The sequence below is a fragment of the Mytilus galloprovincialis genome, chromosome 1 (assembly GCF_965363235.1).
Source record: "Mytilus galloprovincialis chromosome 1, xbMytGall1.hap1.1, whole genome shotgun sequence".
Lineage (NCBI taxonomy): Eukaryota > Metazoa > Mollusca > Bivalvia > Mytilida > Mytilidae > Mytilus > Mytilus galloprovincialis.
This window is the reverse complement of record NC_134838.1, coordinates 31,232,450-31,249,167: the sequence shown is the minus strand read 5'-3', so window position 1 is coordinate 31,249,167 and position 16,718 is coordinate 31,232,450. Positions and strand designations below refer to the sequence as shown.

General features: G+C 30.9%; 1 protein-coding gene across 8 annotated transcripts in view; it reads left to right on the top strand.

The window, feature by feature from the left end:
* LOC143071308 (membrane-associated guanylate kinase, WW and PDZ domain-containing protein 1-like) overlaps nucleotides 1-16,718 on the top strand; it is a 78,462-nt gene that overhangs the window by 6,585 nt on the left and 55,159 nt on the right. For 7 of the 8 annotated variants that reach the window (XR_012976863.1, XR_012976861.1, XM_076245570.1 and 4 more), the window contains exons 2-6: nucleotides 1,273-1,386; nucleotides 2,494-2,613; nucleotides 7,474-7,741; nucleotides 8,548-8,630; nucleotides 9,369-9,386. Coding sequence is in view for 6 of the 8 variants with exons in the window: in XM_076245570.1 (XP_076101685.1) it covers nucleotides 1,273-1,386; nucleotides 2,494-2,613; nucleotides 7,474-7,741; nucleotides 8,548-8,630; nucleotides 9,369-9,386 (603 nt within the window). In the remaining 2 variants the exon portion in view is untranslated. The remainder of the gene's footprint in view (nucleotides 1-1,272; nucleotides 1,387-2,493; nucleotides 2,614-7,473; nucleotides 7,742-8,547; nucleotides 8,631-9,368; nucleotides 9,387-16,718) is intronic. The other variant, XM_076245564.1, reaches the window with a different exon arrangement.

Genomic DNA, 16,718 nt, shown 5'->3' with positions numbered 1-16,718 from the left:
TGATTACTGATTACCTGTTAATTAATCATCACCTGTAATCACCTTATTTATACACAGAAAAATGATGACTTCACTCAATACCCTGAATTATTATTGTTCAGAACAAGGTGTGATCTTTTATTACTAATGAGCATGCATATGGCACTAGCAGTGTACATGTACATAGATATAAGAATTAAAGATGTGGTATGAGTGCCAATGAGACAACTTCTCTCCATCCAAGACACAATTTATTGTAAAAGACTAATAAAAAGTAAACCATTATACAAAAAAATATACATTTGTAGGTCAAAGTATGGTCTTCAACACAAAGCCTTAGTTGCTCAATGTTAAGTTTTTGTGTTTTGGTCGGTTTTTCATAATATAAACTATAACAAACTGTAATATGTCAACTTTATTTGTTGTATGGAAGGATTGTTATCTGTATATGTATGTCTGGGAGGTATCACCTGACCTTGACCTCATTTTGATGGTTCACCATCAATGTTATGTTTTCATGGTTAAGTTTGTTTCTCAGATACTATAAGCAATAGGTCAACTATAATTAATGCATAGATTGATAGTAATGTGTACATTTACATATGTCTGTCTGACATGATTCATATGACCTTGAACTCATTTTCATGGTTCTTTGGTCATGTTGGTTAATGATCAGTTTTCTTATACGAGTCTGTTTCTTAGAAAGTTGAATTTCTTGAATTTCTAAGAAACAGACTTGTTCAAACTAGAGGCAATATATATATATGTCACTGTACTTAGTGTATTGAATATGATTGTAAGGTGAACATGAATTTCTCATTTGGTTTATCTGACCTTGACATCATTTTCTTGGATCATGTACATGTTAAGTTTATGTGATAGTTGTAGTAAAGCTTTATATTTAGGACTATCAACATACATGTACTATCAAAATTAAGTAAAGAAGGCAAGACATTTAATTATATAAGCTTGTGCACTCTTATTACATGTATATGTATATTGTATTATTTGTATCTTATTGTATCTTGAACATGTACATGTACATGCATACAAGTACATGTGCATGTATCACTTGTATGAACTTCAATTGAAGTTTTGAGTTAAATTTGATTGATACTAAAAGCATGTACTTTTATATTTTGTCAGCCACTTCTGTTATCAGTTACACAGTCAAAGGTACATAATTAATTAATAATAACAGTATATAAAACATCTATATTGAATACATATACTTGTACATCAAGTTATACATTTTATTACAAACCCATCTTATAAAACCCCCATACATTTTAGGGCTTTTACCAAGAGATTTAAAGCAATACCTAGCAGCCAGATTTCAGAAAGGTTCAGTTGACCATGATTTACAGCAAACCATTAGAGATAACTTGTATTTGAGAACGGTGCCTTGTAAGTATTCCTGAAAGTTTCTGTTGTCCATGTTCTACATTAGACCACTCGGTGTAAGTATCCCAGAAAAGTTCTGTAGGCCATGTCATGTTCTACATGTACATGAGACCACTATTTAAGGATCCCAGAAAGGTTCTCTACATGTAGGTCTTCTATATGTGAACGCACAATGGAGTTCATGTGAGGTTGTTGCTATGGTGACACATGCAGTTTTGCATAAATCTGTCTACAGTGTAACATAGTTATTTAATCATTATTTAATGATGGCACATATTGATTCTGAATGAAGTAATACTTTGACATTTTACGTCACAGACATCCTGTGTGTTATGGTACCAACAGTTTATGAAATTAAGGGCCAAAAGCAAGCATTTTTATAGTTTCTGGAAAATAACTTGTTTGTATGTATGGATCTCTCTGACATTGTACATCACAAAGGGAAGGCTGGGATTGAGCTTTGGGGTAATTATATAATTGCCCAAACATGCAGGAATTAGGGACAAAAAAGGTGCCAAAAACAAGCATGTTTCTGGTTTCGAAATATCAAAGTGTGTCTCTTTATTGTGCAATATATTTTTAAAATCTTTTACCACATTTATTTTGTGTCAGAAACCTAAATTAGGTCAAATATTTGATCACAATCCAAATTCAGACAGTATCAAGCTTGAATAGTGATTCCAAATTTGTCCCAACTGTACAGGGTCCAACCTATGCGGTTGTATCAGGCTGCGCTCAGCGAAGCATTTTATTAATTTCAACTAAATTAATTTTTAATGAATTGTGAACCGTAGTAATTAAGTTATATTAATTTTCCTGTGTTTGACACCCGAAGCCGTTTCATAGTGTGAACAAGGTATATATTAAAGTATTCAGAAAGGTTCTGTGGCACATGTTCCACATAGACCACTCAGTGTAAGTATTCAGAAAGGTTCTGTAGTCCATCTCAAATATGTGGGAACTAGACTCATGCATATTGCGTAGCAGAAAAGATTTTTAGGGGGGGGGGTGGTCATGTCTATATCTAGTTTTTGCCTCAGCAAATTTATTATTTTCAAAGATCTACATTGTAGTTTGATGATTTAAACATGTCAGAATTTACTTTTATAGGTACAACACGTAAGCCTCGTCCAAAAGAAAAAAATGGGGTGGATTATACCTTCTTGTCAATGGAAGAATTTCTACATCTGGAGAAAGACGGAAAACTGCTAGAGAGTGGAGTTTATGGTGGTAAGATACATGTGCAATGTACAATATACTGTGGATTCATTATTATTCGTTGGTCACCAATTTTCATGGATTTCGTGGGTACAGGCCTAGGTGAACCACGAAATTAAATGCTCAACGAATAACAAATTTTCTATAGGCTTGTATGCAGACTTCAGCAAAACCACGAAATTAAATATCCACGAACATGTAAGTTTTCCTTAATCCACGAAAATTGGTACCCACGAAAATAAATGAATCCACAGTACTCACATTTTTACTTTGTCATATAATCACTAAATCAGTTATTATTGAAATAAACCTTTCAGAGTAATTTATTTGTGTGTGTGCTTAAAAAGCCACAAAAATACATGTATATGGACATTATATTACTTTCTCTGTCTTTGCTCCTAAATTTATTAATATATGGAAACTAAAAAAAGAAATTAAACTAAGAGAAATTTTATGTGTTTTAAAAAATTAAAATACCAGTGTTTATATAACATTTTAAAAAATATCTTGTAATTTACAATTACTGGAGGTGTATAACTGATATATTACAAACTAAAGCCTGTTTTGTTGTGCTGCATATATATCTAAGGTGTATTTGATTTTAATAGTTATATTTCATTTTTTCATCAAAAATCAGTGCCAGTGCACTTAGCAATCATGTATTTTTTATATAGAGTGGGGTGATCATTTTCGCCATATCTTTTCATGTGTTCTTCAGTTTATGTTTAGGTCTTTATGTTTTTGAAGTATACATATATTTCTATATGAAGATAACTTCAAATGCAAAATATTCTTAGCTTGAAAACGTGTTTGTTTTGAGTAAAATCATCTGAAAAGTTGGATTAAAGGGTGTATGAAATTTCCTATTTTTTTGTCAACGGGGACACATATTCGCCGTTTTTAGCTCACCTGTCCCGAAGGGACAAGTGAGCTTATGCCATCACTTGGCGTCCGTCGTCGTCTGTCGTCGTAAACTATTTCAAGAATCTTCTCCTCTGAAACTACTGGGCCAAATACTTTCAAACTTTATCTATCAACAAACATGGTCGCCATTGCTAAAAATAGAACATAGGGGTCAAATGCAGTTTTTGGCTTATAACTCAAAAACCAAAGCATTTAGAGCAAATCTGACGTGGGTAATATTGTTTATCAGGTCAAGATCTATCTGCCCTGAAATTTTCAGATGAATCAGACAACCCTTTGTTGGGTTGCTGCCCCTGAATTGATAATTTTAAGGAAATTTTGCTGTTTTTGTTTATTATCTTGAATATAATTATAGATAGAAATAAACTGTAAACAGCAATAATGTTCAGCAAAGTAAGATCTTCAATTAAGTCAATTTGACCAAAATTGTCAATTGACCCCTTAAGGAGTTATTGCCCTTTAAAGACTTTTTTCACAATTTGTTCATCATGTTGACTTACTTTAAAAAATCTTCTCCTTTGAAACTGCTGTATCAATTTCAGCCAAACTTAGGCTAAATGAGTTTCAGAGTATCTAGTATAAATTTTATATTTTATTTCCTTGTATGTCAAGAAACATAGCTCCTATATGGCTAAAATAGAACATAGGAGAAAATGATTATTTTTTTTGGCTTTTGAAGAAAATAGGACGATCCAAAAAACATTTAAATAAATTGAAAAGCCAAAATAATCATTGATGAGAGATTTAACCAAAAGAATTAAGGTGAGCGATTCAGGCTCTTGAGAGCCTCTTGTTACATATCTATTTAAAACCAAATAACTGCAGCTTTAAACAATATTTATCAAATAAATTTCATTATAGACGAATAGCAGACATTTGAAAGGTGTAAAAAACTGAAATTTTGTGCAATCAGTCAAAGAATTACTAAGGAATGCTTCTTTGTAATCGTTTTTTTCATTCAGGAAATTGGCTGAAAATCGTTGTCCATTTTTCGGTCCTTTGCCGTAAGTGCCGAAATTTGGTCTCATTTTCAAAAATAATCATATTTGTTATAAAAATATTATTTAACGGCATATTTCTTCCATTTCAACCATCCTTTGAAGTTTTTACACCTCAAAATCATAAAACGGCGAAATTGTGTCCACGGCGAATATGAGCGCCCCACTCTAGTTATAAGAGTAAAAAAAAAAAGGTCAGGAATTCTTAATAAAATAAATAGAAGTACTTTCTTTGTATATCTGTAATAAGGAAGTTTTTGGCAGAAACATCATGAAAGAATTAGATGGTTACATGATAATTGTTAAATAAAGAACAACACCGGGTACCATTTACAAGAATCTTATCAAGAGTTATCTTCCTTTCCATTTACAAGAATCTTATCAAGAGTTATCTTCCTTTCCATTTACAAGAATCTTATCAAGAGTTATCTTCCTTTCCATTTACAAGAATCTTATCAAGAGTTATCTTCCTTTCCATTTACAAGAATCTTATCAAGAGTTATCTTCCTTTCCATTTACAAGAGTCTTATCAAGAGTTATCTTCCTTTCCATTTACAAGAGTCTTATCAAGAGTTATCTTCCTTTCCATTTACAAGAATCTTATCAAGAGTTATCTTCCTTTCCATTTACTCATTTACAATAAAGTATTGTTGCTGATTGTGATGAGGGATTGAGAAAAGAAAGGTATAATGGAGATTTTAATCTGATTAAATTCTTTCTGATGGGAATGTGCAACTTTTTATGTTTCCAGTTTCACATTATTACAATAAAACTTGTCCATCTTCAGGGCTACATAAATTTGTCCTTCTTTATAAAATGACAATACATGAACAGAATAGTATCTGTTGATTTAAATCGGTTAACAATTGCGTGGTTCCACTCTATTGATTCTTTGGTTGTAATTGGTATATCAAATTAAAATGGAGATCAATTTAAAATACAGGTTAATGTTGTTTTATGTAGCATCACCTGGTCTGTTGATATAAAATACCGTAGATTTAGTCACTTAGTATTCATATCATCATGATCATTGTGATGTTTTACTAGATTGTTATTTTTTACATGCTTTTTGTTGATCAAAGCTTAAGTCATTTAGTTTAAACACATTTATTTATAGCATGTATAGTGGATTGGGAAACAAGTTAATGCAACTTGTATAAATTTATCCCTTTCCACTTTGGGTCATTTATCCTTTCTAAATGCATGTCATTTAAACAAAATTTAAATATATATATATGTATGCATTATGTACACATTTAAACTTTTTGTATTTCTCTTTACAAAGAACTCTAGATCTATTATTCTGAAGGTTGTTGTTCCTTACAGTTGTTTAAAAATATAACAAATTAGAATAAAACAGAAAAAAGAGACGAATTTTTAATGTTTTATAGAAAAAGAAATGGATTACATGCATGAAGTATTACACTTCAAAACTCATTTACAATTTGAAAGAACAATGTACAAGTTATCTTCTACATTAAATTTGGAATTGATAACAATATTTGAGAAAAGGACACAAATTGTGTCATACTTGGGTTAAGGACCATGATGTTGGCATGGGATAATAGATAAAAAAACGTTTGTCAATAGATAATACTTCAAACAACTGATCTGATGAATAGGTTCATCATAAACAATACAGAGGTTATCATTGGTTGTTTTTTTAAAGGGGGTATCATATGTCCAGGAAACAAGTCCCTGATATGTAATTCTCCTTATGTATTCTTCTAAAGCCTCTGTTTTGATATATATTTTGTATTGTTTGTCACATGTTGGGTTTTCAACAGGAAGGATGCCACCGATGTTTTATCTGGTTGGTATGTACTTTTAGTTTCTGTTTAGCTATTGAAGCTAAATCTATAAACTATGCATTGCTTGATGATAGTTTATATTATGCCAACTTTATTTGAGAATAGTAAATGGTCCTATATATAAATTTGAAGCTATTATCTGGCAAAAATTCATTGTTATCTTGATTTGTTGATACATATGATTTTGTTTTGTTGGATTGCTGTCTCAATGGTGTATACCATTCTAATATCTCACAATACCTGTTACCAATTCAAAATATGGAGATGTGGTATGATGAGACAACTATTCACCAAATGATTCCAAATGATGTGGATGGAAGCAATTGCTAATGTATACATATACATGTAGTTCACTGCACAATGTAAAACAATGAATAGAACAAATACCCAAAAGTCCCGTTATAAAAGACCCACCCGTGACAAAATATAAAACAACTCAATCTAGACTAAATTATCAATCAGATCTGACTAAGTATATTTTCATATGATGAAGACATAATCTTTCAATCAGTTTAATTGAGGTCTGGAGCTGGCATGTCAGTTAACTGCTAGTAGTCTGTTGTTATTTATGTATTATTGTCATTTTATTTATTTTCTTTTGTTACATCTTCTGACATCGGACTCGGTTTCTCTTGAAATGAATTTTAATGTGTGTATTGTTATGCGTTTACTTTTCTACATTGGCTAGAGGTATAGGGGGAGAGTTGAGATCGTCCATTATCACTGTACTAGTATACATATTTTTTAAGGGGCCAGCTGAAGGATGCCTACGGGTGCGGGAGTTTCTCGCTACATTGAAGACCCATTGGTGGCCTTCGGCTGTTGTCTGCTCTATGGTCGGGTTGTTGTCGCTTTGACACATTCCACATTTTCTTTCTCAATTTTCATGATTTTATTGTATAATCATGTATTAATATCAGCAACTCATTACAATTAAAAACTACAGTATTTTTTGTTGTTTGGATTTCAATGAAATGTGTTGTAGTTTCGCTTTAGTTCATTGGTAATATATGGGTTATTATTGTCTGCAATAATAGAAGACGTTATTTGACAGCAAACAAGAAGGAATTTGAAATATGAATCATTGATTTAGTATATAATTGTTTAGGAAGAATGATTAACTGTGTATTTTGTTTCAGGAAATCATTATGGGACACCTAAACCTCCTCATGAACCCAAAGGGCCACTTTTACGAAGAACTGGATCTGTTGGTCAAGTGGCAGATAAGAGGAAAAGAACCAGAAGCATTGGTGATCCTGGATCAGCAAAGTCATCTCCTGTTCCATTCCATGAAGAAATTTCAAGAAAAAAGTCTCTGGAAAGAGCTCACAGTTCTACAGACTTGGGTCCACTGCCACCAAACTGGGAAATGGCCTACACTGATGATGGCCACCCATACTTTATAGAGTAAGTAGAAGTTCTCTCAAGGTTATACGGTTTATAATTGCTCTGCTTGTGAATTTCACAGGGGGTGGTGCTGGCACACTCTGAAATATCTCTCTTTTAATTTCCATTCTTGATAACTAGAGTGTTATCAACCAATTACATCTCCATTGACAGCTATTTTTAACAGCATCACTTTGTGTCTACTGCACATATCATAACATTCACCATGATTACACCAGTAATAAAAGGGGATTGTGATTGTAACAGAAAAGAAATGGGGGTTCTGATTACAACAAAATGAAAGGATGATATCTTCTCTGACATAAATAGACATATTCATAATACTTTAATCTGGTAATGTAGTATAAATTACATGTACAACAAGGAGATATACAATGTACATGTATGTTCACATAATATGCAGGTGCTAGACAACTATTGCTACTTGTATTTGTTAAGATCAGAATAGGAAAATTAACATCTTTCTATACAACAAAATTTGTAACATCCAGTAGTGTCATAAGTATTAGGAAAACTTTGTTGTGAAAAATTTGTGATTGAATTATTCCCCTTTGATTACATATGAAGATAAGTGAGTACACCACTGTTAAAAGATTTCTTTCTGATTGTATGTTTGTAAATCAGCAGATTCCATTAATTAAAAAATTACATTTATTACTTGTATAATATTATGATTTGAAAAAACCTAAATAAAAATCTATATTATTCAAATCTTGTGATAATATTAAGTTTGTTTATTTCAGTCATGATACAGAAGCCACCCATTGGTTAGATCCCCGTTTATATAATAAGTTTGTTTATTTCAGTCATGATACAGAAGCCACCCATTGGTTAGATCCCCGTTTATCACATCTACAGAAACAGACTGCTATGGATTGTAATGATGACGGTAAGTGTCACCTTGATCCCTTTGAAAAAAAACCTAATAGAATGGATCATGATTGAATCCATTTTAGTATTTCTGTTTCGTATGCAGCCAATGAAAAACTTTTAATTGATAAAATGTAAAAATATGACTGATGAAATTGGAGATCAATTGCACTAAGTGTTCATTTGTGTGTAATATTTGTTGTAGCTCCCCTAGAATGTTATTCTTACCTGCTTTTAGTTATGTCCATTGTCTTGAATATAGCCTGTTTACATTTGGTGTGTCATATTTCAGAAGAAATTTTATTTTTCTGCAATGAATCATTTGACTATGAAATGATACAAGAAACTTTTTCAGTCCCAGTGTCTCTCCTTACTGTGAGCTGTAGACAAATCTCTACCTTTATATTAGTTCAGTTTACTGTCATTTCCATACTCTGTGATCATCAAACAATATCTAATAACTTATAAAATCTTATACTAAAATCTTTTTTAAAGTGCACATGGATAATAGAAAAACAATATATGTACATTTTTGGAAATATTGAATTTGATTTCAGTGTCAACCTATGCTATTCAGTCTTTATCTCTATCTCTCTCTTTTACAATTAAATTTAATATTTTCTCATAATGTACATACAATTTATCTTTAATTAATTCCCCCAAAAAGGGGATATGACCTTTTTTATGACTCTTACACCAAATCTTTATTGGTTGTACACAATCCATACTGTATTAAGTTTTCTTTCTCTGCCAATAGGTAGTGTTAATTTAGAAGGTAAGAATTCTGTTGTCCTGTTTTTATAGTTTCCTTGTTTTATCATGTTTATTGTGAACCCATGTATCACCATCACTTTCTTCTTTCGTTAGATCAGAACAATATGATTCATTTTGAAGAATATTTTAAAAATGGGGTTTTATACATACTGTCTATTTGCAGTAGACATTTCATTATCAAACTATCATCAATTTACTTATATTCCTGACTTGGTAAAAGAAGTAAATATATCTACTGTTTCCAGCTATCTAGTGGTTTGAACCAAGTGACAATAATTAGCTATAGGAATTTTCTTAGGGTTCCAGCTAACTAAACTGTCTGGGGGTTTCAACTTGAGCAAATCTGTGTGGGGTTTCTTGTTGTCTGTCTCCTCAGTAATCATACCACATATTTTTTATTACATGTACATGAATAACTTTCATAATTATAAGTGCATTCTAAAAAAAAAAGTCAATAAATATTAATTTTAAGAATTTCACATGTGAAAAAATAGAAAAGTAGGGATAAATTGTCCAATGTTTTGAATAACAAGAAATCCGCTTGTTCCAAAAGATACATGATATACTTTTATGTAAAACAGACAGAAGTGATGGTGAAGCTTGTTAGTCATTGCAGTTAGCTCCTTTTAGTGGTTGAGTTCAATCCCTTTGCATGCTTTATTCCCTAGCACTATCCTATCTTATATTGTGTTGTCTTCATTGTTACTCAGTTATTGCCTGTATGTTAGATTTTCATTGATGAGAATTCAATCCAAAGACCAATAATGTACATGTAGACTAAGATCTACAGACATGACAGATTCATAGGTTTATAAGGGCAATAATTCTGTAATTCTTAATTGACATTAGGTTAAAATGGGAGAATTATGTAAATAGTGTTCTTTTATGTTTTTATAAGATTTTAAGCTTTATTTTACAGCCTTCCCCGGTTATAGAGTACATATATATAAAACAATGTATTTAAGTTAATTATTGTAAGTTTGGAAATTAATGAGTGCATCAAAGTTAGTGAAATTTATCAATGCATCTCAGATTGATCTTGTATTCCAATGTATATTAGTAGAAAACAGAAACTGCATTGTCAAAAAACTGTCTTAAATTTTCAAAACCTAATTTTTTTAGTAACAATGTGTCAATGTCACCATGGGTGATACTTTGACCAAATATAAAATCGCTTTAATCTCTTTCAAAAATAAAAACAATTGTTGGAAAGAATGTAGAATTTTCTTGACCTCTTACTTCAGAGGTAATTTTGGCGTAATAATGTCATCTAACATCAGACTAACATGTTTGCAGGGACCATGACAAGTTTGAAAACAGGAATTGAGCACTGTCCAACATTCTAAAAGGGTAAATCTTGCTCAATTTTCATAAATCTTTATTCATATAAAGTTGATGTTTGAAATATTTGAACACATATTGTGAAATTTAATATTTGTAATATTTGAACACATATTGTGAAATGTAGTACTTTTTTCTACAAGTATATATATTTGATCAGAACATATGCAAGTTTTCAATAGTAAGATGCATTCACTAATCACATTAATTTCTGAATTTTAGTGTAAGCCAACTAATTTTCAGGATGGATTTATTTACACGACTTATACACGTAGGAAGATTGTGTTATAAAAAAAATGATCACAACATGTCAGTTTTCTGATGTTATTACAGAAGCATGGTCAGAAAATAGTATCTGCAAAAGTTAGTTGGTTTACATTATAGGTTTTCATTTATTGATGAATATTTACACATAGAATATACATTTATTATAGAATTGTGATAGTTTGAGATAATAAAAATCCTATAGCATGAACACAAAAGGGACAGAGCAAAATTGTTGTTCAAACAATATCACCAGAAACATACAACTCTAAACTTCTTAAAAACTCTGAAAAACACACAAACAAACAGTTTAAAAATATTTTAACCCAGCTGTTTTTTATTGAATGGAACCAATTGATAAACTTTTTACTAGCAGATCAATCAATGATCCAAGATTTTGTACAATAATAATTTCAACTAATATTACAAACAACAATGTTAGATTGTTCAATAGTGGCAGTCATTTGATACAAGTATAAAATGAAAATGGAAAAAACCATCAACTTAATTATACAGTGGATGATCATTATAGTGTTATATTAGTTCAAGGGTCAACTTAATTATACTGTGGATGACCGTTTTATTGATTAGTTCAAAGGTAAACATTTTAGTTACAGTTAAATCTGTTGACCTTTTATGTATTTCAATAATATTTATTTACCAATTATGACCTATTAATTGCCAAATTAAATAGAAAATTATTTGGTTATTGATTTCAAACCAAGATTTTGTGAATGGCTGTTAGAAATAAAGCTGACTACAGGATACATTATTGATGATTTGGATTCCCATATCTTTAAGATGATACTTTGACATAAAGATCTTGTTGTGATGCTGTTTCATTGAAATATTAATACCCTACAACATAATTCACCCTTCAGGGCAAACATTTGATAAAAAAAATATATAGATGTACAGAATGCTAAACAAGTTTGCTGTAGGTTTAAAAAAATTCAATGTTGATAATGATTAAAAATTATACAATCGCACTTCAAAATCTACACAGAGCATGCTCAGGCCATGATTCAAGCAAATTATTGTTGATAAGCCAGTGTAGAAAGAAATTATGTAGTGAAATTCCAGCGGGGAAAAAAGGGGGGTCTATAGATAAAAGAAAATTCACCTAAAAAAGCAATTCATGTTCAGACATATAAATATAAATATGAAACTAAAAATAGAGTATATTATAGAACTATTGAATAATTAAAAGTATATCTTATTCAGTTTGTTTCATTTAATCATTTGTTATAGGATAAGTTATGATCATTAACAAGAGCTGAAATGTTTTGAGATAAAACAGTTCGTAATTCAGATGTAATTTTAAACACCTTATGAATCATGGAGTAACCTACATCTGATATATAAATAATGAAATATACATTTGATGGAGGAAGTTTTTAGAAAGGTATATGATAACATGATGATTTATTTTTATTATTGATCTTTGAGAAGGGTCAGCTTGCTCTGTTGATAGTTAAGATAATAATGTGAAAAAGAAGTGAGATCTTCCTGTTTGAGAATACTTTAGATTTGATTATTCCCATTGAGTGAAGAATCTTTTTCAATGTCATATATAACAAGTGGGGTGTAGTTTGTATTACCTCACATGCAACTTCTTCCTTTTGTTTGAATGCTTTAGCTTCTGTATGGAGTTTTTAATACAAGAATGATATATATTTATATATGTGTGTAGTTCATGATGTTCAAACTGCTTTTTCTTTTCTATGTATTGTATACTAGACTATTGTTTTTGTTTCCTTTTGTTATTGTCTCCTTTTTAGTCCATTTAATGGAAATAAAACTTCTTCTTCTCTTCTACAAGTTTCAGTCCTGTTGTATGAATTTTCAAGTTAATACTGAATTCAATATTGTGTTTGATCTTGCATTTCTCAGTATATTTACCATGTTTTTGCACTGCTTGTACAGATATGTCTCAACTGAAGTCACAGTGAATGTGAAATGATAAAATGTGTATATGTTGTAGAAAACATTACAGAAAATATCAGATACATTGTACCTAGCACTAGCCCCAAGTATATTTGTTATATTTTTGGGTCACACATCTTTTTAGACTAATGCAATGAGATTTAAACAACATTAACAGTCCATGTTTACATTAAAAATCACAGATGTACTGTCAGGGTAATATTGTTGTTTATCAAAGGGAGGTAACTGGGTATCAGTTTGAGGGCAGTACCATGTCTGGAGTCTGACACTGTTTATTATCAGTTTAAGACATTATATATCATACCTCTATTGTTATGGTTAGATACACATGGTGTGGAGATCTGTGTTATATAACAGGTGATAATATACTGTTAATGAGCTAACTTCATCTTTTAATGTGCACCATTTCCGTGTCATGTTCAACTCTAGTGTGGGAAAGAAAATTATTTTAATAAGCAGAATCTCTCTGAAAGGTGTCATGATATAATAATACAAGAAACTGTAACAATATTACCAGTACAACCTGTCTATGAATTATATAGAGAATAATACATGGCAAAATCCGTATCATATGTCGTATCATCCCGAGACATCAATATCAGCCCAAGGGCCTTTAGGCCCGAGGGATGATATTGGTCGAGGGTGATACGCCATGTTATACGGATTTTGCCATGTATTATACACTTTATCATATATTTCAACAGAAGAGTATTATATTATATGAATTGTTTTCTGATCCATAGCACTGGGTTACCTTCAGTTCTACTTTTGTCTTGTTTCAAAGGCCTTAAAAGAACTGCTCAATTACTTATCCGAAGCACCTGGGTTACCTTACAAATTGCGTGCTGTTGTTTTAAAAATATTTTGTTTATTATTGTATTAATTTGTGTGTTTTGTATTTTTCATAGTTGCATTTAGTGTGCCAAAAAATATGAAAACTTGACGTTCGTGACGTCACATACAATGTGAAAACTCGACGTTTGTGACGTCACATACCAAACAATGACGTCATTCAAAAAATTTATCTATTTTGAGGAAAAATTTTCTTAAGCAAAAAAAAGAACCAAAACTGACTTTATGTAAAAAAAAAAAAAAAAAAAAAAAGTAGGGGTGTGATAAAGGGTATGCGATAAAGGGTAGGGGTGTGATAAAGGGTATGTGATAAAGGGTGCGCATCAAAGTTGCGCGATATGGATTAAACAGAGAGCTATTTATCACATATGCAAAACTACTGTATTTACTACTAAACATATGATAAATCCTTATACATAGTTTTTTTCTCCAGGATATTGTTTTTTGGTGGGGATGGTTTAGGGGAGGGGGAGGAGACAAGAAGGATGCTGGTCATTGAAATTGAGAGATAAGGTTTATAAAGAGGGGCGATAGGGAATTTTATATTTTAAAGGATGGGACCTAAGTTAATGAAACAGCCCTCCAGGGAAAACTCTTTTTTTTAAGACTTTGAAATCAATAAAAATGTTTTATAACTCTGTTTCATGTGGTTGCAAGTTCTTGCATATGACCCATTGATGTTGAAAAGTTGCATGAATCATATACTTTAAGACTGCAATTGAACCTTTGGTCTTAACTAGACCTCTCACATAGAGTATCACAACTAAGAAAATAATAAAATTGTCATAGAACTGTAGGCTTGAATCCATACAGCAAATATCTCCTTTTCTTAAAAAAACAACAACGTTAACTTCACATGAACAGCAAATCAGATTTTATTCAGACCTTTTAAATTTAGTTTCTGATGTCAGAAAGGAAATAATCACTTCCATAAATAGATTTTCTGTCATGAAGTTCCATGATCCTGACTATTTTGATATTTTACTAGTTTTCTCTGTTGATACAAAATGTCCAATCAATGACAGAAAACTTATCTGGGTTGTGTCAACAGTCTGTACAATCTTGGATGGTTTTCAGCCTTTTTTCATCACCTGCATTGGATTGCTATTTTCTCTAAGAAGATGTTTTGTTTCTTACCTAAGCCTCCCTACATGTGTTATGAGCACAACATTAATATCTTGCATGTCTGTAATAAATTATATTCTGTCATCACAAAATCATATTTCTTTCTCAAAATATGTGAAGAAAATGTATAAAAGTGTTGTAAATGTGACAGATGGTCAGTATGGTTTTTTTTTTTTATTTAAATTTAAAATCAGGTTTTGAAATTAATTGAATGAAATTTAAAAAAGCTGTTACCGTTGTACAATAAGTACCATCAATACAACATCAGGCTACCAAGAGAAAGCTGAAAAGAAAAGAGAAAAAAATACAACCAACAAGTCCTCATACTGATGACAAAAAAAGGCAGATGTTAGTATGATTATCATTGAAAACTTTGGGTATAACTGTGTTAGGGATACAATATGATTTGTGTAATTGAATACTGGTTTGCAACAGGTAAAAAAATCCTTATAGGAATGTTACAGTCGTCACCTGGATATTAAAGCTTTGTGACTGCTATAATAACAGCTGTTGTATACTCCATAATACATTGATTAATCTCAATGTTCAATCTTTCTACTAAATCAACTTTTACTCTTTTTGACACTAAAAAAATTCTTAGTGTTTTATAGACAGCATGTTAAATGAGATTTTTGAATTAAAAAGCAGTTAGTTTTAAAACGAAAGTTTTTTTGTCAATACTTTAAAAATCATTTTCATCTTTAAATGGTAATCGATTATTATTGAAAGTGACAAGTTGATTCACAATAAGAATTCATTGTTGGATAGCCTTAGGTTATTTAGGAAATAATTGAGTATTTATTTTCAAGACACAGTTATAACTTGTGTCATCCTTTTACATTTATCCCAAAAATCTTTTTTTTCACCTGTAAGGTAGGAAGGAAGAAAATTGTGAGTCAATGTGATCACAAATTAATATTCAATAGTATTGATAAATATCAGTTAGAACAATAAGAAATGACTAAGTGAGGAGAAAAATAATAATAGATTAAATTGTGACATAAGTATTACTCAGGTCTGAGGGAGGTTTAGACTGCCAGATATATACATAAACTGTTTATAATGTTTAGTAGACCCAAGACTTTATGGGAGTCTGGCTGAGATGACCTAAGCTTCTGTATGTTTATCTGAAACAGATGGTATCGATCAAAGTTTTAAATGTATACAATTCTACCTTTTATAAAATATAAAGTTGCCATTGATTGTGTAAACATAGAAGAAAATGGTGACAGATCTAAAGGGAAGTTGTATAAAATGTTTTTTGAGTAGTAAATATCGGGTACTCAGTTCTGTCAAATATATAAATGGAAGGATGATGGAAATACATTAGAGGCTCTTACTAAGTGCAGAAAACAAAGTTTCGTTATACAATTGGAGAGGAAGTTATTATACATATTGTGCATAAAGAAGTTATATGTTAAAACTTTGACTATTGAAGCTGGATGAACTTGTAGATTTTAGAACTTTTGACTATTGAAGCTGGATGAACTTGTAGATTTTAAAACTTTTGACTATTGAAGCTGGATGAACTTGTAGATTTTAAAACTTTTGACCATTGAAGCTGGATGAACTTGTAGATTTTAAAACTTTTGACTATTGAAGCTGGATGAACTTGTAGACTTTAAAACTTTTGACTATTGAAGCTGGATGAACTTGTAGATTTTAAAACTTTTGACTATTGAAGCTGGATGAACTTGTAGATTTTAAAACTTTTGACTATTGAACCAGATAAACTTGTAGATTTTAAAACTTTTGACTATTGAACCAGATAAACTTGTAGATGTTTGCTATACTACTATATATA